The 27,528-nt window shown below is 39.9% G+C and overlaps 1 protein-coding gene across 3 annotated transcripts in view; it reads right to left on the minus strand.

Annotated features, from left to right (window-relative positions):
• The window catches only part of SNX4 (sorting nexin 4), a 119,266-nt gene that overhangs the window by 63,009 nt on the left and 28,729 nt on the right, over positions 1-27,528 (minus strand). For all 3 annotated transcript variants that reach the window (XM_049878887.1, XM_049878879.1, XM_049878870.1), the window contains exons 7-9: positions 20,765-20,837; positions 11,527-11,588; positions 3,438-3,503 (exon numbers count right to left, since the gene is read on the minus strand). In XM_049878887.1, the coding sequence (XP_049734844.1) occupies positions 3,438-3,503; positions 11,527-11,588; positions 20,765-20,837 (201 nt within the window). The remainder of the gene's footprint in view (positions 1-3,437; positions 3,504-11,526; positions 11,589-20,764; positions 20,838-27,528) is intronic.

Here is a 27,528-nt window from a genome sequence, read left to right on the forward strand (position 1 = left end):
TGATCACCTGGCGTAAGTGTTGTCACGGGGATTCCTGCATTGCACAGGTGGCTGGGCTAAGGACCCTGGAAGATCGCTTTGTTTGTGCTATTTTTGTCCACAGGAAACATTTCCTTTTCTCCTACGGCCTCTGAGTTTTGTGTCACACTTAGGCAACTCTTTCCTATGCCTTTTCTTTTTTTAATTTACCCTTTTGTTCCCCAGTACTTTTGTGGCTTCATTTTTTTTTTATTTCTTTATAGATCTTTGATCCATCTGGAAATAATTGCTGTTTGGCATAAAACATGAACCTAGCTTCTGCTTTTTTTCCAAACAGCTAGCCAGTGGGATACTTCGGAGAGCACTGCGGTCATTAGTCTGTGGGCTAATATTTGTGTATCCATATGCAACTGATACAGCACGCACTCAATACATGTTTACAGAATCGAGGTAAAAACTACACACAGTGACATGCACAGATTTCCAGCATAAAGATGAGTGCTGTGCATCACCCGACCCCAGTCAAGACACAGAAGAGTATCAGCTCCCCGTAAAGTTCCCTCCTCTCCTCTGCCAGCCACTTACCACTCCCCGCACGTGACTTCCCTTTGGATTTCTACCATCATAGATTAGTTCTGGCTGCTTTTCAATGCCATACAAATGGAATTACACAAAATGTAATCTTCTGTGTCTGGTTTCTTTTTGGTCAACATGTTCTCAAGATTCGTTCTTTTTTGTTGTGTCTATTAATAGTTGATCCCGTTTTATTGCTGAGTGTTCTCTGAACACGCCCACAGTTGGCTTATCCATTCTGTTACTGGTAAACATTTAGGGTGTTTTCAGTTTGGATCTATTATATAATAAAGCTGCTATAAACAATCTTGTACAAATTTTTTTTAGGGGGGCATATATTTTCATTTCTCTCGGATAAATACCTAGGCACGGAATGCTGGTGTATGTTTACTTTAGAAGAAACTGCCAAACAGTTTTTCAAAGTGGCGCAGCGGTTAAGAGCTATGGTGTGCTACAGCTACTAAGCAGAAGGTCGGCAGTTCAAATCTACCAGCTGCTCCTTGGAAACCCTAAGGGGCAGTTCTACTCTGTCCTATAGGGTCACTATGAGTCGGAACTGACTCGACAGCAATAGCTTTTTTTTTAGTACCATTTACACTTCCATCAGCAATGCTGAGAGTTTCAGTTCATCCGTATACTCACCAACACTTGCTGTTCTCAAGTCTTTTTAATTTTAGCCATTCTAGTATCTGCGACGTAATATCTTGTTATGGTCTTAATCCGCAATTCCCTCATGACTGTGGTACGCCTTTTCATTGCTTATCGGCCATTCATATTCTCTTCTGAAGTGGTTGAGTTTTTCTGCCCAGTTTTTAACTGGATTGGAGCCCTGGTGGCGTAGCAGTTAAGAGCTTGTCTGCTAACAAAGGTTGGCAGTTCGAATCCACTGAAAATCCTAAGGGGCAGTTCTACTCTGTCCTATAGGGTCGTTATGAGTCGGAATCGACACGATGGCAATGGCTTTTTTTTAATTGGATACTTTGTCTTTTTATTATTGAGTTTTAGGGGTTCTTTATATATTACAATTTCTTTGTGAGATATGTATGTTGGAAATGTTTGTGCCCAGTCTGTGGCACGCCTCTTCACTATATGAATAGTGTTGTTTCATAAGTAGAAATGTTTAAATCGAATGAAGAACAATTTATCTTTTTTTTCTTTTATGAGTCCATTTACCTTTTTGCGTCTTCTTCAAGAAATTTTTCCTTATTCCAGGGTCATAACAATAGTTTCTTATTTTCTCTATTAACAGCTGTAATTTTAGCTTTTATACGTAGGTATGAGAACCAACTTGAAGTGTTTTTTAAAGTATGAGATAGGGGTGGAGGATCTTTTTTTTTTTTTTTTTTCCAATATAAATACAAAGTTATTCCAGCAGCATCTGTTGAAATGGACTGCTGTATTTTTATGCAAATAATATGTGCGTTCTATGTTTGTTAAAAAAAAACAGCATAGTATGCTTATGAAAACACCTCATGGGGGGAAGGTGTGGTTGGCAAACACAGAAAGCACACATTGTGTGCATAAAACCATAGTGTGTAAGTGTGGGTCTATTTCTTGACTCTATTCTATTCCATCAATCTTTATCATTATAGTAAGGCTTGAATTTGGTAGTATATTCTAGTTTTTTTCTCCCAAGCTTGCTTTGCCTATTCTAGGTCCCCTGTATTTCCACATAAATTTTAGAATTAGCTCATCAATTTTTACTTTAAAAAGCCTATGGGAGAAGCAACCAAGGTGTCCGTCAACGGATGAATAGGTAAATAAATTGTGGTATATTCACACAATGGAATACTACGCATCGATAACGAACAGTGACGAATCTGTGAAACATTTCATAACATGGAGGAACCTGGAAGGCATTATGCTGAGCGAAATTAGTCAGAGGCAAAAGGACAAATATTGTATAAGACCACTATTATAAGATCTTGAGAAATAGTAAAAACTGAGAAGAAAAAAAAAAAAAGCCTATGGGAATTCTGATCGAGCTGCATTGATTCTAAGGTCAGTTTCGGGAGAGTGCACATCTGAACAATACTCAATCTTCCAATCCATGAACACGGTTTACTTTTCCATTTACGCAGGTCTTCTTTAATCTCTCTTAGCAATGTTTTATATAGTTTTTACTGTAGAGGTCTTTCGTATCTTTCATTAAATAAATCCCTAAGTAGTATGTTTTTGATGCTATTATAAACATTGTTTCTTAAATTTTATTTCTCTAGTGTTCTTGCTAGTATATAAGAACAACTGATTTCTATATTGCCATTGTATCCTGCAATCTTGAATTTGTTAGTTCTATTTTATAGTATTTTTGGAAACCCTGGTGGTGTAGTGGTTAAGTGCTACGGCTGCTAACCAAAGGGATGGCAGTTCGAATCTGCCAGGCGCTCCTTGGAAACTCTATGAGGCAGTTCTACTCTGTCCTATAGGGTCGCTATTAGTTGGAATCGACTCGATGGCACTGGGTTTTTTTGTTTGTTTTTTGGTTTATAGTATTTTTGGTGATTCCTTAGGATTTTCTATGTAAATGATTCTGTTGACTGCAAATAAAGACACTTTATTTCTTTTCTAATATTTATGCCTTTTTTAATTTTCTTGCCTCACTGCATTGACTAGAAACTCCAGTACAAACTTAAACAGAAGTGGCGAGAGCAGGCAGCCTTGACTTGATCTTGAACCTAGAGAGAACATTTCAATACTAAGTACAATATTAGCTATAAGTTTAAGACTGAGGAAATTCCCTTTTACTCCTTGTTTAATGAGAGTTTTTCTTGTACTAAGTACGGAAGATTGTTCAATGCTGTTTTTTCTACAAGTATTGAAGAGTTACCATTATTTCATCCCCAAACTTCACATCAGGCTTTACGTTAAAGTCTCCAGGGACTTACACATCCATATGGTGACCAGCACTCTGTAGTCCATCGCCCATTTCTTTTTCTATGGCACTCCATTCACTAGGAAGAAAAAGTGGAAACCAAAAACATAACGAATTAGAATGTACGGAATGTTAGTTGACTCTTTTCACAGGATTTGTTTCTAACTAGTTTTTAAACAATGTGCAGTATCTACATTTAGATTCATTTTCTGTGACTCAAATATGCTGCTTTCCTCTTCAGCTTAACAAATAACTGCAAGTGAGGGTTTGAAAATGTTAGTTCAGAAGCTGGTATCTGCTACTATTGAGTGCAAGATAAGTATACAAAACAGCTTCTTCTTACAGACATAGTTCTCAGCTGGGGTCCCTGGGGGGGTGCATACAGTTAACACACCTGGCTGCTAACTGAAAGGCTGGAGGTTCAAGTCCACCCAGAGGTGCTTCCCAAAGATCCGCCACTGGAAACCCTGTGGAGCCCAGTTCTCCTCTGACACGGACGTGGTCGCCACGAATCAGAACTGACTTGACGGCAAGCAGTGGTGGTAGCGCTATTAAAAAATAAGGACATTGGCTCCGTTCTTAACCCTCTCGGTCAGGCTCTCCGGGGATGGAGCTGAAGTACGTTATTTTTAAAAGCTCCATGAATGGTTTTGATGAACACACCTGATTACGTGGCACTGCTCCAAATGCTAACAGAAAAGACGACTGTACAGAAGGACAGTAAAACTCTGGTCACTCACACTGCTGAGTGAGAAAGCCTTCTACAACCACAGATCATTTCTTTGCCATTTCTACGAAATGTGTCTCCTAAAGAAATCCTTTTTATGAAAGTTATATATGTTTATTACAGTAAACTGGGGACATAAATCTATAACCCTAAATATTCAAATCTACAATCCCAGAGATCACATAATTTGATATATCTTCTTCTAGTCTTTTTATCTGCTCATTTTACTGTGCCTGAGATCATAAAAATATGGACTTTTTAAAGTTTTTTTCCCTTAAGAGCATTTTTCCATGTTATTAAAATACTCTAATCCTTTCTAAACACTGCTTCAAATAGTAACTCATAATTTCTAAACCATTTTCCTGGCCATGCAGGGTGTTTCCAATTTTTTTTTTTTTCTATTTAAACACTGTATAATAAACATCTTCAATTGCAACACATCATGAAAGAAAAAAAATTTAAGCAGTATTATTTTGTTAACCGGTGGTTTTTATAAACTGTTTTTGGAATATCAGGTTATATGCTTATAGTACTAGACTCCAAAAAAAAAAAATCAAAAACCTCACATAGTTTTTAAATATTGTCAAATTAGCAAAACACATAAGTCACTTACATAACAGTTTTGTTATGATTAAATGACAAAGTAAGACTCCCTCTGATAATTTTCTTTTCTTATGTTTAACTACTCTCAAAATAGTAACAACAGTTAGTATTTTTTTTTACAGCTCTGCTGTTTATAAAATGGTTTTCTAACATCTCTAGCTCTGTTATCTAAGCTCCAAAGCCACATTTCTATGCCTACAAGACAACTGTGCTTTTATGCACCTGTCATTTTGAATTCAACATGCCCCTCAGGTTCCCACATTAATTTATAATCTTTGAGCATTTTACTATGTGCCAGCACCTCAATGTCAACATAACTAAATTTAATTCCTTTGTAACCCAAACAAGACTACAGGAAAGTTTAAGGAAGGCAAGACTTAAACTTCCTCATCTCTGTATTCACAGTAAATAGTTTAGTGTCTGACAAATACTTGGCATTTATAGTTTTGAGGTTAAATGAAAGAATGAACCAATAAATGAATTAATAAATGTAAAGAAGAAAACAATGAGTTCTGTGTATCAGCCACTGCTAGGCACTACAGGACAAAGATAAATAAGACAAAAATCTCTCACCTCGAGGTATGTAGAGTCTAGCCCTATGCTACTCAATCTGTGGTCTAGCAACAGAATCACCTGGAAACTTGCTAGAAATTCAGAATCTCAGGACCCTTTCCAGACTTACTGAATCAGAATCTACATTTTAACAGGATTCCCAGGTGACGTGTGTACCCATTACAATGTAAGATGCACTACCTGGACAAAGGAGCCCTGGTGGCGCAGGTGGTTAAGAGCCCAGCTGCTAACCAAAAGGCCGGCAGTTTAAATCCACCCGCCACTTCTCGGAAACTCTGTGGGGCAGTTCTACTCTGTCCTATAGGGTCCCTACGAGTTGGAATCGACTCAACGGTAATGGGTTGTTTTTTTTTTTTTTTTAAGCTAGACAAAAGGGTCCAAGGATAAGTCTAGAGTAAAAGGGAATAGAAAATGTTAACCAGTTTAGTGAGGACGGAAGAAACCACTGAGACACACGGAACTATTCAAAGGGAAAGGGGCTTAGCATCAAATTTAAAAGAGGCATAATTGTCATCTTAAAGTACTTAAAGGGTAAATCAACCAGATCAGTAAGAGTCATGCACTTTTTACGGCATCTGATGAAAACTATGGACCTGGGGGGAAAACCACAAACACAAAATTTTGTATATAATTAATTTCAGCGACTTCAGGCAGGCTGAAGTCCATCTTCGCCTCTTGGATTAAGAACCCTGAACTATAGAACCACCAGGGTCCTCCCTGCCCCAGTATTTTACCATTTCATTAGAGAAAAAAAGGAAAAAACTCCAAGAATGCCTGAGCATCTAGATTTAGGATGCTGTTTTGTTATGTGGGAAACCCTGGTGGGGTAGTGGTTAAGTGCTATGGCTGCTAACCAAGAGGTCAGCAGTTTGAACCCGCCAGGCGCTGCTTGGAAACCCTATCGGGCAGTACTACTCTGTCCTATGGGGTCGCTATGAGTCGGAGTAGACTCGATGGCAGTGGGTTTGGTTTTTTGGTTTTTTTGCTATGTGCTGTTGAATCGACTCTGACTCATAGCGACCCTACAGGACAGAGGAGAACTGCCCCGTAGGGTTTTCAAGGCTGTAAATCTCTACAGAAGCAGATGACAGTTCTATTCTCCTGCAGAGCAACTGGTGGGTTTGAACCGTCGACCCTTCAGTTAGCAGCTGAGTGCTTAACTACTGGACCACCGGGGCTCCTCAGATTTAGGATAGGAATGAAAAATAATACAAATTAAACCAAAAATGAAGTTTAGAGTTAAATTTGAGGTCTCTGAGTAGCACAGATGGTTTGCACTCAACTACTAACCTAAAGAACCCACTCGGCAGCACGGTGCAAGAAAGGCCTGGCGATCTGCTTCTGTAAAGATTACAGCCAAGAAAACCCTCTGGAGCAGTTTTACTCCGTGACACATGGGGTTGCCATGAGTCGGAAGTGACTCAACAGCCGTGGGTAGAGTTAAGTTTAGTCACCCAATCTGGTGCTCATCAGGGACAGAGGCATGGGAGGGAGCGTCTCCAGCCTCAAGCAGCTCTGTGGTAATAGGTTTGTTTATACTTTGTACAAGAGTTCCTTCCAACATGAAGGTCCATGCTAAGAAAAGATTTGGAAATCACTGTCCTCATTTAACCTCTCTATTGAATAGATACATAAAATCAAACTCAGAGATCTTTGGTTTTCTCAAAGTCACGCAGCTGATCAGAGGCAGAGCTGAGACTAGAATCAACCCCCAGCATAGTGCTATGTCTACTAATCCTAACCCATGACATTTCCTTCTCTTTTTGAGAAAAAAGTTAAAACAGCCCTTCCCTCCACTGACCATGCAAATGACAAAGTAATAATTAAGCACAGCATTGTTAAACAAAATCCAACCCGTGTCTCTGAGCTCTGAGGCTCCACAGCATGTCTGCCACAGACTTTGTGTATCCCTGATCACGTGCCTTTGCAAGTGGTTTTCTGAAAGAAATCTGCGAAAGGAACTGTAACTAAGTCTGGGAGAGATTGTTGCTTCCATGTGAATTCAGTATTTAATGTGGATTAAAACGAGTATTTAAAAATGTTCTATTAACATAATACTACAACACTTTTAGGCTATTAGCTCCTGTCAGCTTTCATCAGCAGCAAACGCAGTTAACGGAGGTAAAACTCTTTCCCGTTTTGTCTGTCTTCTGCGGAATGAAGCTCACATACGTACTCAGTGTTCTTAGCTGAGCCGAAACTGGTGAAAGGAGACAAGACCCACAGGCTCCCGGCGAATGGCCCTTTGGCTGCCCTAAATCAGGTCAACCACTGGGGTGGGAGTTAGGTGGGAGAGGCCTTCAAAAAGGCTCGAAGAACACAGAACGAACTCCTCCATTCAGTAAAGAAACAAACATTAACAATACATGACATAAACATAAACATATCAGAAAATCTTCCCTGTTTCTTCGCTGAGTCTAATTCTTGCTCATTTCTTACTTATGTAACTTGGTCTCTTCATCTCTCTTCCCTACTTTTGATGGTCATTTTCAACTCATAGCTCAGTCTCTTTCCTTAGTCTGTTCTCTCACTCTAACCTCCAATTTAGCAACTAGCCATAATTTCAAAATAAATTATTTGAGGCATATATGGAAAAAAGTTAAATTAGGAAACCAAGCTTATGAAACTAGGTTTATATTTCTTCCTCTCAAATATCAAACCAAAAAAAAATAACAAATTAAGATTTTTTTCCAATTATGTGGCCCAGAACTTTCAATTTTTTCTCATTACTCTCATGGGTCAGTGGCATTCAAAAGACACAAACATTCCCCACAACTGGCACTGCTCAGCAATCCTCTGATGTCCTCACCACTGTGCCTCAGACTGGGATATTTCATCATGGATACCGGAAGCCATGGAGCTTAGAGACATGGCACAACTGTTCTGAAGAATCAACTCTAACATTTGAGGGGAGAAAGGCTCTTTCATTTATACACACACACACACACACGGCCATGGATAGTCTATGAATAAAGTGCAAATTTTGCATGAACTGATAAAACTCAAGCTTTCAAAGAGATTTATACTTACCACAGCTGCTTCCAGCTAATCGTGGGGTGGCAGGTGAAGGTAAAGGAGGGTGTGTAGGACATATTTAATAATTTCCCACTGCATAAGTTTGAGGAGACAGACTGCCCTATGTCACTCCCCTCAAACTCCCCAATGACACAATTACCCAACTTGTTTTCAGCAGAGACACCTACTTCCCTAAGACAGAGGCCAACTGAAGTTGCCTCCTACATCTTACTTCTCTGCTTTCAGATAGCTCTGTATCTTCCCAAACCCTCTATCTTCTCTCCTACCTAACCCTTGAACACAGGTATTCCCCAAGGTTTGGTCCTCAAGTCTCTTGTAGACTTATTCTAACCCTGAACATTATCACCCAACTCTACGTTGTTAAAAATCCCTCCATGAGGGTCTATCTTATATATGCAACTCATACTCTCACCAGCCTCTCACATTCCTGATTGAAAGTGCCAACTGCTTAATAGAAATCTTTAATTCGAATGCAACCTATCCAGAACAGAAGCCTCTAGCTCATTCTGCAGACCTTCTATTTCTCCTATATTCCCTACCACAATCCTCCTAATTAAACCAAAAAACGCAAACTCGTTCCCGGAGAGTCGATTCGACTCATAGTGATCCTACAGGACAGAGCAGAACTGCTCCACAGGGTTTCCAAGGAGTTGTCTGGAGGATTCAAACTGCTGACCTTTTGATTAGCAACCAAACTCTTAACCACTGTGTCACCAGGGTTTCCATCCTCCCAGTTAAAAAAAATTAGCTGCCCACAAATTAAATCCTGATATTCTTAGTTATCTATGTCACAACAAGAGTTCAGTGTTTGCTGAATGACTGAAAGAATCCACTGATAATCCATTTATGTCTCCTTAATACTGCCCACTGGCAACTGCCCTGGTTCAGACTCTTGATCACTTGTTTAAATTACCTCAACTACCTCTGGTCTCCCTGGCCTACTTTTCATCAAATATTTTAGATGTAAAATGGTTTTCTATTAATTTATTGACTTGGTAAAGATAAACCTGTACACGATTTATGTCACATTAAGGTAAATAATTTTCTTTAAAATTTGAGTCAACCAACTGACCTGTTATCTGCTTGCCTCTCACATTAATACAAGCCCATTTGTCAATTATTACAAACATGCTACTCTTGGGAGTGTTTAATTCATGTTAATTTTTAAATGAGCATTGTTCCCAAACCTAATGAGAGTTCTAATTTGGATAACATTCTAAAAATCAGGGTTGACTTGTGTGAGTCAAGCCTCAAACACCATGCAGCGAACGTCAAAAGGCTGAATACTATCTGCCTTTCTTTCCATTATACTACTCCTTTATGTTTGGCCTTTGTGAAAGGCCAAGCTGGAGAAGGGTGGTTTTTACCTGTAGTAGGCAGGCACTTGGGCTCTTTTATCCTTAGGGTATTCTTAGATATTCCTGTCCTACTTATGAAGAGTTTATATTTTTTAAATATCAAGAATTCTCTACTTCTCATTAAAAACTGCCACATAATCCTGATGTTGTCCCAACCTGCATTTAATTTTAATGCACTGATCCACCAAAGACATACAACCTGCTCCTCTGATAAATGAATTAAATAAATTTAGATCCATGCCTCACACCTTACATTCAAATAAATTCCAGATGAATCAAAGCTTAATGAACCCATAAAAATACAGAATGAGGAAAAAAACCTTTTTTTTTAATAATCTAAACTGGGGAAGGGTTCATTAAAATATACACAAAAATCAGAGATCATTTGTCTAAAAAAGAGAAAAATTAATCATTTATATGTAGTTCAATTTAATGCAATAGGATGTTTCTGCATGTTAAAAGCCACCATAAGAAAAACCAAAAGACATATAACAAACTAGAAATTCATTTTACAAAGGCCTAAACTTCCTGGCAAACCAACAAGAAACAACGCTATCAGCCCAATAGGAAAAAAGGGTAAAAGATATATACAGAGAGCTCATGGACTAGGAAAAAAAAATGGCTCTTAGGCATAGGAAAAGCTGTTTGACTTCATTTATAGGGAAATGCAAATTAACAACTACAGAGGAGAGAAACCACTTTTCCTCCTCAGACAGTAACGCGGTGTTCGGGCAAGCACGCGAGGGCCAGGCTCATCCTTTGCTCGTGGGAGTTTAACAACGTCCGTACAGGGTGAATTGGCAGCATCGATCAAAACTACAAACGCTACCATCCTGAGGCCCAGTAATTTCACTTGTAGAATTTTATCCTACATTTCTACTCACACATGTGTGAAATGACACGTACAAGAGTATTTGCTGCATTGAATACAACAGTAACCAACTAGAAACAATTATCAAGAGGAGACTGGTGAAATGAATTAGGACAAGCTTGTTCAATAAATGTCAATACAATTACTTACTGATAACAATGTATCTTGAAGAATGGTCCTTAAAAAAAAAAAGCAATATATACAATACGTTCCCTTTTTGGGGTTTAAAAAGAAAAATGTATTTGCTTGCATGTTAGTATGTTTGCAGTGTTACGTATCATTGGAAGGATACACAAGAAACTAAGAAACTGGTATTAGTTGTCTCCAAAGAGAACTGGGTGGTTGGTTGGCAGAGAAGGGTGAGGAGACCTTTCACCAGACAAACCTTTGTTCATTTTGAATTTTGTGCCATATAAATCTATTACCTATTCAAAAACATAAGTCATATTTTAAAATTAAGCCAATCAAAAGGACTTAAAACTGAACATTAGCAAGGATATTTTTCTTATAAAAACACCTGGATATTAACTTTCAAAACATCACAACCAAACTAACCTTCAGAAATTATAAAATGACAAAATAAAGGCAGAATGAAAAGAAAATCTCTAATTCTATGAGACAGTGATTTCCAGCGGAAACTTCTTAGGCATCATGCCAAGAAAGGAGAGGTAAAAGGCCCCACTCCCTGCTTCAATCAGAGTAGTTTCACCTTTATCTGCTCAGTATATTGAACTTCCTCACAAGTTTTCACTTAAGAAAAAAAAAGTGGGGCAGGGGGCTCAGAGGCTTAAAAGTTTGAACACTGCTACCATAGGATATCATTTTAAAACATAATCTACCCTCCAGCCTCATACATTGTCATGAACTACTGTTTTCAGGCAAAAAGCTAAGTAGACCCAATCATGTTTACTTTCAAAGTTTGCAGAATACTCACCTGAAAACTCGTCCGTAATTCCCATGCACTTTATAGACACCATAGAGTCGATCTGCTACTCTCTGAAATAAATATTTTACAGACATTGCTATTAGGTCAAACTTATATAGAGTTTGCTTAAAAAACAAGGAAAAAGTTTAGAACAATAAACTTGAAAAATATAGAAAAGAAAAAAATTTACATTTTCCAAAGTTCCATCACTATAAAAAAATAGTGCTGGCTTATCGTAGCTATGCAACCACTTCCATACTTCTTATAATACATAAGTTTTAATTATTGTTTTTAAATTTCCTATAATCAACAGTGGTAATATTTTTATCTACCAGGTTAATATTAACTTTAATAAATACTACTATAAATAGTTACATAAATTCCACCAAGTAGTATATAAAATATGTAGGCATTCCTGTGTTGGTGGATATTTAGTTATTCCTAAATTTTTAGTATTAAATACTGTAATAAGCACCTTTGGGCATAGGTTTTTTCCAAATTTCAGACTGTTTCCTTAAAATAATAAAGGCCCCCACAATAGAAGTTACCAGGGCAAGGATATAAGCATTTTCAATTCTATTGATATATAGGTTTCATACGTAAGTGTTACACACATGCAATATACTTTTTATTCTACTTTGTCAAAAGAACTTCTAATCAACAAAACATCAGACATTTGAATAACAAGAATCACAATTCAGATGCTGAGATGATATGGATACTGCCTTGCTATTCACAAAAATTTTACAAAAGACAAAACAAAACCACATACAGTAATTAATTTGTTTTATTTTCTTCCAATGTGTTATGGTCACTAACTGGAAGACTAAAAACTAATCCCGCATTAAACCCTAAAAAACCCCTAGTATAGTTTCTAAATGTAAACCCTGAGGATAAATTACCTAACTCCTTACTCAAACATGAGGAATTCAGCATCGACCTTCCAAAAAATCTTAACACTTTCAACCGTTCAGCCTAAAGCAAAAGAATCACCATTCTGAATACCCTAAGTAGGCCAGAGAGGACCGTAAAATGTTGGCCATCTCCTGCCGGCCTCCTTTGAGGGAGCATATGCCCCCTAGACGCGAGGGGTCAGCACACTGCAGGTCAGCAGCTTGTTTGTACAAACAAAGTTTTATTGGAACACAGCCATGCTCACTCACGTTAAGTATTCTGTGGCTGCTTTCACGCTACAATGGAAGAGCGGAATAGATGAGACAAAGACCGTACAGCCCACAAAGCTGAAAATATTTACTATCTTGGCCTACAGAAGAAGTTTGCTGACCCCTGCACTAGACTCAACTTTGAAGACAAAGCTCATAACCTTTATTCTGGATGGAACCCTCCAGGGTTATCCCTAGACCACTAAAATAATTTCTCTAGGATATTATTTCCCTATTATATTTTGAGTGTTCTACAGAATTTCAAAGTGTTTATTAAAAAAGTGGTTCCACTGTCATGTAAGTTTTAGAAACAATGGGATAACAAAGTTTAACAAGCTTCTTTTCTTCAGAGCTTCTTGGATCTTTAACACATACTTGAATCATGACTGTTGAAGAGAGATACAGTTTGAGGCAGGAATATCTTACAATGCCAGTGCCAACGCAGATCAGTAACTTTTCCAGGTCCCTGCCCTTTGAGAGATCAAACCCCCTTCCTAAAAGCTAGTACTTTATCATCCACTTAAGATATTAAGCACACATGAGAGGGAGTTTGTTAAATAATCACTTAAAACAAACATGAGAAGCAACCTAAGTGCAAAACACAGATCCGAAACAAATGTTCAAAGAAAAATTCACTGAATCCTAGGTATTAAAAAGTTTATTTCTTTAAAGTGTATCCCTCCTGCCAGCCAGCCAGCACCAAAGGAATTTCAACCACAGTACTTAGAGCTCTGGAAAATACTTTGGTCCACAAGGTATGACCAAGACAGGCAAAAGTCTTCATGCCCCAGAGGTAAGCAGCCACCTGTGGACCTACTGTATTCATGAAGCAGACAACAAAGAGACAGTAATTGCTATTAGACCAACAATGTTACTGTTATGAACTCTCCAAAGATTGAAATAAACTGATCCAGCCAATAAAACATAAAGTGTTTGTAGTCAGACCTTTAGGCAATAAGAAAATGAAGTTAAGAAAAACTATGACCTATAGACCAAAAATTATCATTTCTAGAGAAAATGAAAGGAAAAAATGACAGAGAAATAAAAGATTAATGATAAAAACCTTAAACCAGATTGATCCAATAGTTTTTGGTGATCAAGAAAATGGGTTCCAGGGAAAGGAAGCTCTCTCCAGTGATTCAGTCCAGGTGTTACTCAATTTCATTTCTGCTGACAAGTCTTTGTTTGAATATTGACCACTGGACAACTGACTGGGGGGAACTGAAGCCCGGCAAACTCCATGACGGCAGAAGAAATCTGTCAGCCTCATTCCACCATCCTTCCCAGCTCTGAGTCACCTGGAACTATGCTAAGAGTGCCTTCATTATGCTCACTGAAGCAGGAGGTGATTACATGCTGGAACGGACAAAGTTCTCTGGCATGCTATCACATGATGGTATTTTAAAAATCTGGGCACGCGCAGCTTTTCTTTTTTTTTTCCAATTATCTCCTAAGGAGAGTTAAGACTCTTCATAATTTCTGCCAAAATGCTTGCCAAAAAAGCTATATGTAATCCTTCATACTGCCATCACCAGCATGTAGATAATTTCACAAACACCAGATACCACCAGTTTAATAAACAATTACAAATTAAATGTGCAACAGTATCTCACTAATCCTAAATTGCATTTTTATACAATTAGCAAAGTTAAACATCCACCCACTGCCCTTTCTAAAATCTGACTTCCTCTAGGAAGGCACCACAGAGTAGAAGAGGAAATAAGGACTTCGGGGTCAGACAAATTTGAGCTCAAATTCCAGCTCCTTCTTACCTTAGCGTTTGACTCTAGAGAATTTACGAAACCACTCCGAGCCTTAGATCTATCTTTTGGAGATGTGGAAACAACCTTTATCATGTGACGCTGTGAAGCTTATATAAAGTAAAGTTTGAAAGGTTCCTGGCAACAAGTAGGGTAGCTCGATGAATGTCAGTTTTGTTCTCCCTCAGTCCACCTGAATTTACATCCTCTGTCAATAAAATATTTGTAGGTGATATCCCTGATACCAAAACCAGGTAAAGACACCACAAAAAAAGAAAATTACGGACCTTTATCCCTCATGAACACAGATGCAAAAGTCCTCAACAAAATTCTAGCCAATAGAATTCAACAACATATCAAAAAAATAATCCACCACGACCAAGTGGGATTTATACCAGGTATGCAAGGTTGGCTCAATATTAGAAAAACCATTAATGTAATCCACCATATAAATAAAACAAAAGACAAAAACCACATGATCTTATCAATTGATGCAGAAAAGGCATTTGACAAAGCCCAACACCCATTCATGATAAAAACTCTCAGCAAAATAGGAATAGAAGGAAAATTTCTCAACATAATAAAGGGCATTTATACAAAGCCAACAGCGGACATCACCCTAAATGGAGAGAGCCTGAAAACATTTCCACTGAGATCGGGAACCACACAAGGATGCCCTTTATCACCACTCTTATTCAACGTTGTATTGGAGGTCCTAGCCAGAGCAATTAGGCTAGATAAAGAAAGAAAGGGCATCCAGATTGGCAAGGAAGAAGTCAAAGTATCTCTATTTGCAGATGACATAATCTTCTACACAGAAAACCCTAAGGAATCCTCCAGAAAACTACTGAAACTAATAGAAGAGTTGGGCAGAGTCTCAGGTTATAAGATAAACATACAAAAATTACTTGGATTCCTCTACATCAACAAAAAGAACATCGAAGAGGAAATCACCAAATCAATACCATTCACAGTAGCCTCCAAGAAGATAAAATACTTAGGAATAAATCTTACCAAACATGTAAAAGACCTACACAAAGAAACCTACAAAGTACTAGTGCAAGAAACTAAAAGGGACCTACATAAGTGGAAAAACATACCTTGCTCATGGATAGGAAGAGTTAACATAGTAAAAATGTCTATTCTACCAAAAGCCATCTATACATACAATGCACTTCCGATCCAAATTCCAACGACATATGGAAGGGAAAGAAGCCCCGGATAAGTAAAGCATTACTGAAAAAGAACAAGAGAGTGGGAGACCTCACTCTACCTGATTTCAGAAGCTATTATACAGCCACAGTAGTCCAAACAGCCTGGTACTGGTACAACAACAGACACATAGACCAATGGAACAGAATTGAGAACCCAGATATAAACCCATCCACATATGAGCAGCTCATATTTGACAAAGGCCCAGTGTCAGTTAACTGGGGAAAAGATAGTCTTTTTAACAAATGGTGCTGGCATAACTGGATATCCATTTGCAAAAAAATGAAACAGGACCCATACCTCACACCATGCACAAAAACTAACTCCAAGTGGATCAAAGACCTAAACATAAAGACTAAAACGATAAAGATCATGGAAGAAAAAATAGGGACAACCTTAGGAGCCCTAATACAAGGCATAAACAGAATGCAAAACATTACTAAAAATGACGAAGAGAAACCAGATAACTGGGAGCTCCTAAAAATCAAACACCTATGCTCATGTAAAGACTTCACCAAAAGAGTAAAAAGACCACCTACAGATTGGGAAAAAAATTTCAGCTATGACATCTCTGACCAGCGCCTGATCTCTAAAATCTATATGATTCTGTTAAAACTCAACCACAAAAAGACAAACAACCCAATCAAAAATTGGGCAAAGGATATGAACACGCACTTCTCTAAAGGAGATATTCAGGTGGCTAACGGATACATGAGAAAATGCTCTCGATCATAAGCCATTAGAGAAATGCAAATTAAAACTACGATGAGATTCCATCTCACTCCAACAAGGCTGGCATTAATCCAAAAAACACAAAATAATAAATGTTGGAGAGGCTGTGGAGGGATTGGAATACTTCTACACTGCTGGTGGGAATGTCAAATGGTACAACCACTTTGGAAATCTATCTGGCGTTTCCTTAAAAAGTTAGAACTACCATACAACCCAGGAATCCCACTCCTCGGAATATATCCTAGAGAAATAAGAGCCTTTACACAAACAGATATGTGCACACCCATGTTTATTGCAGCACTGTTTACAACAGCAAAAAGCTGGAAGCAACCAAGGTGTCCATCAACAGATGAATGGATAAATTAATTATGGTATATTCACACAATGGAATACTAAACCCAGAAATCCAGTGCCTTCGAGTTGATTCCAACTCACAGCGACCCAATAGGACAGAGTAGAACTGCCCCATAGAGTTTCCAAGGAGCGCCTGGTGGATTCAAACTGCCGACCCTTTGGTTAGCAGGCGGTCAGCAGGCGTAGCACTTAACCACTATGCCACCAGGGTTTCCAATGGAACACTACACATCGATAAAGAACAGTGAGGAATCTGTGAAACATTTCATAATATGGAGGAACCTAGAAGGCATTATGCTGAGTAAAATTACTCAGATGCAAAAGGACAAATATTGTATAAGACAACTATTATAAGATCTTGAGAAATAGTTTAAACTGAGAAGAACACATTCTTTTGTGGCTATGAGAGCAGGGAGGGAGGGAAGGTGGAAGAGGGTTATTTATGATTAGATAGTAGATAAGAACTACTTTAGGTGAAGGGAAGGACAATACTCAATACAGGGAAGGTCAGCTCAACTGGACTGGACCAAAAGCAAAGAAGTTTCCCCGCACAAACTGAATGCTTCGAAGGTCAGCGGAGCAAGGGCGGGGGTTTGGGGATTATGGCTTCAGGGGACGTCTAAGTCAACGGGCAAAATAAATTCTGTTAAGAAAACATTCTGCATCCCACTTTGAAGTGTGGCATCTGGGGTCTTAAATGCTAGCAAGCAGCCATCTAAGATGCATCAATTGGTCTCAACCCACCTGGATCAAAGGAGAATGAAGAACACCAAGGTCACACGACAACTATGAGCCCAAGAGACAGAAACGGCCACATGAACCAGAGACTTACATCATCCTGAGACCAGAAGAACTAGTTGATGCCCGGCCACAACCGATGACTGCCCTAACAGGGAGCACAACAGAGAACCCCTGAGGGAGCAGGAGATCAGTGGCATGCAGACCCCAAACTCTCATAAAAAGACCAGACTTAATGGTCTGACTGAGACTAGAAGAATCCCGGCGGTCATGGTCCCCAAACCTTTTGTTGGCCCAGGATAGGAACCATTCCTGAAGACAATTCATCAGACATGGAAGGGACTGGACAATGGGTCAGAGAGAGATGCTGATGAAGGGTGAGCTACTTGTATCAGGTGGACACTTGAGACTGTGTTGGCATCTCCTGTCTGGAGGGGAGATGGGAGGGTAGAGAGGGTTAGAAACTGGTAAAACGGTCACGAAAGGAGAGGCTGGAAGGAGGGAGTGGGCTGACTCATTAGGGGGAGAGTAAATGGGAGTATGTAGTAAGGTATATAAGTTTATATATGAGAGACTGACTTGATTTGTAAACTTTCACTTAAAGCACAATAAAAATTATTAAAAAAAAATATTTGTAGGTGGTTAAGAGCGTGGGTTCTGGAGATGGACAAAGGTTAAGTTCTGGCTCCACGCTATTGTGTGATCTTAGGCAAGTTACTTAACTTCACTTGCCTCTGTTACCTCATCTGCAAAATGGGGACAGTAACAGGACCTACTTTCAGAGAGCCATGGGAATGAAGTAAGAAAATTATCATATGCTTAAGCACCACGGCTGATACATACACAAAAAAACCCAAACCCGCTGCTGTCAAGTTGATTCCAACTTATAGCGATCCTATAGGACAGAGAACTGCACAATAGGGCTTCCGAGGAGCAACTGGTAGATTCGAACTGCAGACCTTTTGGTTAGCAGCTGAGCTCTTAACCACTACACCACCAGTGGTAAATAAATGTTAGCTATCAGTATTATTTGCCTTTTACTTTAGTTTACAAAGGCACCCTCGTGGCGCAGTGGTTAAGTATTTAGGTTGTATCTTAAGTCAATCTTTTTTGAGATATAAAAGAGAATTGAACACAGAGGACAGGGACTTCATACTACCAAGAATGAAGAACTGGGGCGGCGGGGGGTGGGGGGCGTGTCCTTTGGACCCTGAGTCCCTGTACTAAGAAGCTCCTAGGTCAGGGGAAGACTGATGACAAGGACCTTCCCCTAGAGCTGACAGAGAGAGAAAGCCTTCCCCTGGAGCTGGCACCCTGAATTCAGACTTCTAGCCTCCTAGACTGTGTGAGAGAATAAACTTGCGTTTGTTAAAGCCATCGACTTGTGGTATTTCTGTTACAGCAGCACTAGATGACCAAGACAATATTAATCACATTTTAAAATATGCACGCTTTCAGCAGAAAACCAAATATAACCATTGTCATATCTTAAACTGTGACAATTTTCTTGTTTTACAAAACCTATCACCCATACCTTCTTTCAGGTGGTCTGTTAGTACAGTCAGTCTCAATAATGAAACTTACTTTCCCTCCTTAAGATCTCACTTAAATTGATTCCCTGTTTCAAGGGTTTTCTAGGTGTACAAGAATACGCTCTGTCTAGCTCACCATTTCTATACCTGAGATTCCTGATGAATCTGACTCTGGCTGGTTTTTCAACTTTGTCCCTTAGTTTCTTCTGGATGGGGAAGGCTGTCTGAGAACCTCTCAGGACCTTGGGTCTGTAATGTGACTGCTTAATATTGTTCCTCTGCCTACTTGACTCCCTGAGCTGTTATCCTTCCTTCTAAGTGACACTTTCTACCCTGACCTCCTTCCCTCTGGTTGAAGGACTAAGGAGGTCTACGGCTGTCAAAATCAGCCAGACCCCTGAGTTAAGTGGATTCTCCAAGTTTTCGGGCACAGAAGACAAGGCAGTCTGTCTTCCTCTTCCACTCTTCTAGGATGTCTCCGTTCCCCACGTCCACTTCCACAACAGCTGTCGCCTGATATCTGGTCATTTTAAGACAGCCAGTGGTCTATAAGGATCTCACAATTCATTTAAGGAGTCCAGTGAGCCTCTGAATGGTTTAACAGGAGCCTGGGCCAACATGGAGATTTTTCCCTCTTATTCTTTTTTTTTATGTTTTATTATGGCAATCTTTAAACACAGAGAAAGTAGGGAAGGGTAGGCTATCCCTTCATTTCTCATCACCCAGCTTCAACAATTATTAAGATACGGCCGATTTTGTTTCACCGAAAACTGCCCCGACCACTCATCAGTGGATGATTTTTAGGCAAATTCCAGATAATCTATTTTATTTCAGGAGGATTTCCATCAGTATGAGATATGATCCTAAACCTGCTTCCCCAGTATCTTTAAAGCCTTTAGCACAGGCTTCCTCTGGGCTACCCCAAAGGGCTGGAGTGAATGACACATATTTCCAGGTACATTAATTTATTGAGAGAGGAGCCTGGGTGGCACAGTGGCTAAAGCTCTTGGCTACTAACCAAAAGGTCAGGGGTTCAAACCCACCAGCTGCACCGCGAGAGAAGGATGTGACAGTCTGCTTCGGTAAAGATTTACAGCCTTGGAAACCCTACGGGGCAGTTCTGTTTTGTCCTTTGGTTCGCTATGAGTCGGAATCGACTTGGCGACAACAAGTTCAATTTACCCAGAAGCATTTTTCGCCATGTCTGTTACGGCCAAACTACATGGCAGTGTACAACTATGATTCCCCCATTTCTAGTTCCTTTTGTCATGGCAGATCATTACCCCAAATAAGTTTACGTAGCAGGATTTAAGAGCACAAGACACAGAACGGCCTAAATGCACAAACTATTTCACAGACCTTAAAAAAATAAAATGAAAAAACCCTGAAAGAATAAGAGTATTATTACAGGTAGATCTAAAACCCTACCCTTATTTAATTATACCCTAATGCTGAAATGGCAGGCCTTTCATTTATTTTTATTTATTTTGAAACAGTAGGCGTTGTGACAAGATGTCAAAACAAGCATACTATTACAAACCACAGAGAAAAGAATAGGTTCAAATTCTTCAAGTGGTTTATGCCCGAAAACATTTTACATTTTTTCTAACATGAAGTTGGGATGGTGAGCACACAACATTTGAAAGTAGAAATCAGTTCTTCGACATAAACACAACTAAGTATCTAAAACCCTAATGGTTAAATGAGAAGTATTTCCTTACAAACGTGTGTCAGAAAGCTCTTGGGGACGACTTACAGCTCTGACTCGAAGAAGATGTGAGATGACAGACTGCAGCTCATCACTGTAGTGCTTTAGTTCAGTAAACCTCCTGAAACAGGAAATTAAAGGAAAAACACATCATTTTTCTCATGAAGACAGGCAGGCAAAACCTTCAAGACAAAACAGTACTTCCTGAGAATAATTACACAGATCCTATTTAATCACAGGCTGGCTCTGAACTTTCACACCCCAATACAGATGCAAAAAATTCTAAAGTAAGACAGCCATACGTTCTTTCGATATTTTGAAGGCACGAAAAGATGGTATACTCCTTAATTTATACTGTGGGACTGAGATAGAGGTAAAATTTGTTGGTATGAAAAATACTTTAAAAAAATAGGAAAAAAATACATGGTGCTAAAAAAAATCTCATGGTCTAACCGTGAACTCAGGGCCTCTAACTTTAATCTTAACGCTCCCCAGTCATCTCTGTTTCCCTAATCTACTGACTGCCACTCTCCATAAAGACTTCAAACCTGCTACCTTCCTAACAACCGAGGTTCCCTCCTCCTGACAAAACAGAAGCCATCAGATAGAAACCACCACCATATCCACCTCCTGCCACTAAACCTATCACTTTCCCACATCCACAGTTATCGTTTCTTCTTTCCCTCTAGCATTCTTCTTCCCACAGGCCAATTTTTGAATTTCTCTCTGTAAACTACTCTCATCAGCGTATCAATTCATTCAGGTCTCTCTTGGATGAACACACACACACACACACACACACACACTCCCTTGACAACACATCCCCAAACAGTTAACGCCCTCTCCACAGCCACCCTTTGACAAGGTACTATCTCCCCAGCAATCATCACTTCCCTCCCATTCACCTCTCAGCCCACTACCATCTATCTCCTGCCTCCAGTATGAAAAACCAGCTGCTGTCAAGTCAAGTCTGATTCGTGGCAAGCCGGTGTGTGTTAGAGTAGAACGGTGCCACAGAGGGTTTTCAATGGCCGATTTTTCAGAAGTAGAGCACCAGGCCTTTCTTCCGAGGCTCTTCTGGGTGGACTTGAACCTCTAACCTTCCGGTTCACAGCCAAACACATTAACCATTTGCATCACCCAGAGACTCCAGGCTATAAAACCAAAAATGGAAAAAACAAACCCACTGCCACCGGGTCAATTCTGACTCAGAGTGACCCTATAGAACAGAGTAAAACTGCCTCATAGGGTTTCCAAGGAGCAGCTGGTAGATTCAAACTGCTAACCTTCTTTGGTTAATAGCCAAGCTCTTCCTCTAGGCTATACCGAAAAAACCAAACCCGTTGCTGCTGAGTCGATTCCAACTCATAGTGATCCTATAGGACAGAGTAGACCTGCCCCATAGAGTTGGTGGATTTGAACTGCCGACCTTTTGTTAGCAGCCATAGCTCTTAATGACTGCGCCACCAGAGTTCCCACTCCAGGCTCTAGTGGGGAAATATTCCTGACAAAGCCACCAACTATCTTCACGCTGCCAAAATCCAAGGATACATTTCAGTCCTCATCTTACTTGATCCTCTTAGCAATGTGAACAGCTGACCTTGCCCTCCTCAGATATTTCTCTGTTCTGTCAGAGGTATATATTATGAGTCGGAACCGACTGTATGGCACTGGGCTGGGTGTATTGCCTTAGGTAACTGTGAGCTGTTTTCCTTCTAGTCTCCGGTCACTTCCATCTCTTACAGCCCCAGCTCTGGTTTGCACCAGACGACTCCTGAGGAATTTGTTAAAAAGTGTAGATTCCTGAATCTCGCAGTAAGAGCAAGATGTGAATAACCACCACAGGGTGCACAGAAGCCTTGGTGGGACCCAGGGACCTAATTTCTAACCAGCTCCCCCACAGGACGCTGGTAATCCTTTAGAAAATGGCATTCTTCCGGGTTCAGCCCTGGGTCTTCCGCCATCATTCATTCAATCGATACACTCTTTATGTGATTTGTCACTCACAAAGCTTCACAATTGCAATCCACATGCTGCTGAATTCCACTTATCTACCTCCAGCCCAAATCTCTCTCCCAAGCTCCAGATCTATAAAGCCAACCGACTAGCAAACATTTGTATTTGCTTACATATCCAAAGCTCAACTTATCTTTCCCTACAACCCAAAATCTCTCTCTCCGTGTTCCCTAGTATTGTAAAGAATGAAACCTAGGTACCATCTGTATTTCCTTCCCTTCCCTTCACACATTCTACTAATCACCTGTTCTGTCAATCCTACCTCCTAAATATTCCCCAAACCCATCCACTTTTCTCTAGCCCCTCTGCCAATACCCTAGATTCAGGTTAGCATCATCATTTCTCACCTGGAATTACTGTAAGAGCCTCCTAACAGGTCTCCAGGTCCATTCCCACATCACTCTAATCAACTGTCCACCCTGCTAGGATGATCTTACCAAAGTCCAAATCCAATAATGTCACTCCCCTGCTTTTAAGCAGGTTTCTCACTGCTGCAAAGGCTATTCACTGATCCTTGGATAAATTCCAAACTCCTCGATGTGGGTTATAAAACTCTCCACAATTTCATTCCTGCCTATATCCCTTTAGCCTCATTTCTTGATTCAACTTTTCTCTTCTACTTACCTAAACGCTCTGGTGCAACCATACTGAACTACCAACACCTTCCAAAGGGCCATGCTCTCAATCTGCTTCCAGGCCTTTACATAGGTCCTTTATTTTTTCCCTTTTCCTTAACCCCCTTACCTCATCATCTAGCTAACCCATTCTCCTTTGGGCTTCAGCTTAGATACCACTTCCTAACATACATCGCCACTCCCTCCGGTACTCCCCGCACCAACACACACACAGGAGAGAGAAAAGTATGTCTCCTAAGAGCTTCCACAGTACCCTATAGTTTTCCTACTGTTGTACATGCCCCAGCATATTGTAAGTGCATGTTTACTTGTCTGTCTCTTTCCATCTCCCACCCAGACTGTAAATTTTATGGGAAAAGGACCTTCTACCTTCTTCACCCAGTGCCTGAAATAAAACAGGGAGTCAATAAAGTATCTATTTAATAATAAATGAGTTATTCCACACATAAGGAGATGAATGTACAACTATTGTAACTTGTTATTTCATTTGAAGGCATTAAAACATTAGATAAAATATTTCACCTCTATCACTCTTGCTCCTCACAAGGCGATGCTTTTCACCTAAGAAAACAAACCTCAAAGATAGAAGGGGTGACAAGACTGGCTAGCAGTTAAGTGGAATACAAATGCATGCCTGGTCTCCCTTGTGACACCCCAGATGTGAAGGCAGAAAATGTACTGTCAGGGATTGAATTGTGTCCCTCCCCCAACAAGTATGTGTCAAATTGATTAGGCCATGATTGCCAGTACTGTGTGGTTGTCCTCCATTTTGTGATTGTAATTTTATGTTGAGAGGATTAGGGTGGGATTGTAACACCACCCTTACTCAGGTCACACCCCTGATCCAAGGTAAAGAGAGATTCCCTGGGGTGTGGCCTGCACCACCTTTTATCTGTCAAGAGATAAAAGGAAAGGGAAGCAAGCAGAGAGTTGGGGACCTCATACCACCAAAAAGGCAGTGCCGGAAGCAGAGCACATCCTTTGGAACTGAGGTCCCTGCACCTGAGAAGCTCCTCGACCAGGGGAAGATTGAGGACAAAGACCTTCCTCCAGAGCCAGAGAAAGAAAGCCTTCCCCTGGAGCCAACGCCCTGAATTTGGACTTGTAACCTACAAGACTGTGAAAGCTGGACAATGCATAAGGAAGCCTGAAGAAGAACTGACACCTTTGAATTGTGATGTTGGCGAAGAATATTGAATATACCATGGACTGCCAAAAGAACGAACAAATCTGTCTTAGAAGAAGTACAGCCAGAATGCTCCTTAGAGGCAAGGATGGCGAAACTGAGTCTTACATACTTTGGACATGTTGTCAGGAGGGATCAGTCCCTGGAGAAGGACATCATGCTTGGCAGAGTACAGGGTCAGCGGAAAAGAGGAAGATCCTCAACGAGGTGGATTGACACAGTGGCTGCAACAATGGGCTCAAGCATAACGATTGTAAGGATGGCTCAGGTCTGGGCAGTGTTTCGTTCTGTTGTGCATAGGGTCTCTATGAGTCGGAACCGACTCGACGGCACCTAACAACAGACTGTGAGAAAATAAATTTCTCTTTGTTAAAGCCATCCACTTGTGGTATTTCTGTTATAGTAGCACTAGATGACTAACACATGTACTATCTAATTTTGCTTGCATTTGTAGGATAAAGTTCTGAAGGGATATAAACCTAAAAATGAATTAAGTGTCAATCTTTGAGAAGGGAGAGTAGGAATGGACAGATGGGTACGGGGTGAGACTTTTCACTGTCTACTTTTCTGTTTCTATCTATCTACATACACATTTGCTTAGCCATGAGAATGTACTACCTAGTGAAAAAAATTTTTACATCTTTAAATAAAACTGAATTCACAAAAGAACGTATTATCTTAGATAAGTGTGAACTGCTTTCTTTATGTAGGGCCAATTAGGTTTTAACTGGTATAATTTTTCCCTCAGCAATTAAGACACAAATTTGAATGTTAAGAGACAAATAGTTCATTAAACCCTGTCCTTGATGAGATCTTGTGCTGGGACCCCCCAAGAGCCAGAAATTCTACAAGCTTCAGCCTTCTGTAGCTTCTGCAGACTTGATCAGATTCCCTAAGGACCTAGCTCCCCAACTCTAGAGCTGGCATGACTATAAAATTATTAGTTGTCACGTTTGGTTATGAAAAAATTTCTAAGAATATAAACAGTAAGACTTGGAACACTTAAATTAAATGAAGCAGAGGTTTCTTGAATTGAGATGAAAGGTCCCAACAATTTTGGTCAGAGAATGAATAAGGCATATATGGTTTCTCTATCTGACTAACAGAGTGGCACAATTTCTTTAAAGGGCCAGGGGACAGCCTCCCAGCTGATCACTTCATCAGGAAGCAACTTATAGAGACCCTATAGGACAGAGTAAAACTGCCCCATAGGCTGTAAACTTGAAGGAAGCAGACTACCACATCTTTCTCCCATGCAGCTTCTGGTGGGTTTGAATAGCCAACCTTTCAGCTAGCAACTGAGAGTTTTAACCACTGTGCTCCTAGGTGTTCTTAAAGAGAGATAAAAGACTAAAAATCATATATAATAAAGCCAGAATGCTGTTAGTTTCACTTGAAAGGAGGGAGTCAAAGGCAGTCCTGAGTAGGGAAATGGTGATATAAAACTCCCTTTCTTTAATACTACATATCTAAAATCCTTATCTGTGGGGCAAAATCAACATGGCCTCAACCAACCTTAATTTCGATCTCCTCAAAACAGTCCTGTTACCATTACAGGTTCTTATGCTGCCCTTTAATCTCCATAGTCTACATTCATTTACTTGGCAGTCATCTCCCCCTCTAAACCTGGACAGGTGTCTCGCCTAATCAAATCTCACCAATTACTTAAGGCCCATCTTGAAAATAACCACCATCAAGCCTTTTTTTGAATGCATTTCTCCCATCTCAAAGACCCGTGACATAAATAGTTTGGGATCTAACTGTCCTCTATGTCACATGGCTTTCATATTTTCATACGGCCCTGGTTTTCTCTACCCAACTACAGATCCAAGTCATACAGAATCTCTTATATGTCTTCCTAACTTATATATGACCATTACGTCAACGAATTCTAGTAGTCTGAGTGACTTAGAAATAATATATCAGCTCACTCCTCAACCTCCTTTTCTTCCCTCCAGTTCTTAGGTGCCTTGAGCTCTTTGAAGAAAATTTACCGTATAAACCTCCCCTCCCTATCAGTAAGTACTTCCTGTCCCAAACTCAGCATGGGAAAGTAACATAACTTGATAGTTGGGAAACTCAAGGGATAACCTGAGCAAATCATAATCTCAATTACCTGACTGTGTAGCCTGGCTTTCTTTTAAAAGAAGAAAACCATAATTTTATACAGGATTTAACTAAAGTTAGATTTTTTTTAAGCAAAAAAAACAGGCAACTGAAGCCACAGTAGATAAAACTTCTGTGCACAGTAGTCCAGGACATGAGTGGTTATTCTTTCTTATCTCTGTTGGAGACAGCAGATTTTTTTTTTTTTAATCAGTTCTTCACATTTTACTTTATTTGACTCAGATTTTTTTAAAAGAAATAAAACATTAAACTTAAAGCCTCTCCTTTTTTTATTTAATCAGAATTTCATTTACCAGTTTTCGTTGTTTCCCTGGGGCCTCCAGACTCTATTCCTACTATAACTGAGAAAGCAGAGCTATGGGAATAGGGACATCTGAAGTTAGCAATAGTAGATTTAAAAATAACTATGTATTGCCCAGCTACTACGGTGACTGCCCTGACAGGGAACATAACAAAGAACCCCTGAGGGAGCAGGAGAGCAGTGGGTTGCGGATCTCAAATTCTCATAAAAAGACCAGACTTAATGGTCTGACTGACTAGAACGACCCTGGAGGTCATGGTCCCCAGACCTTCTGTTAGCCCAAGACAGGAAGCATTCCCAAAGCCAACTCTTCAGACAGGGATTGGACTGGACTATGGGATAGAAAATAATACTGGTAAGGAGTGAGCTTCTTGGTTCAAGTAGACATATGAGACTATGTGGGCAGCTCCTATATGGAGGGGAGATGAGAGGGCAGAGGGGGTCAGAAGCTAGCCGAATGGACATGAAAATAGAGACTGGAAAGAAGGAATGTGCTGTCTCATTAGGGGGAGAGCAACTAGGAGTATACAGAAGGTATATATAAATT

The sequence above is a fragment of the Elephas maximus genome, chromosome 1 (assembly GCF_024166365.1).
Source record: "Elephas maximus indicus isolate mEleMax1 chromosome 1, mEleMax1 primary haplotype, whole genome shotgun sequence".
Lineage (NCBI taxonomy): Eukaryota > Metazoa > Chordata > Mammalia > Proboscidea > Elephantidae > Elephas > Elephas maximus.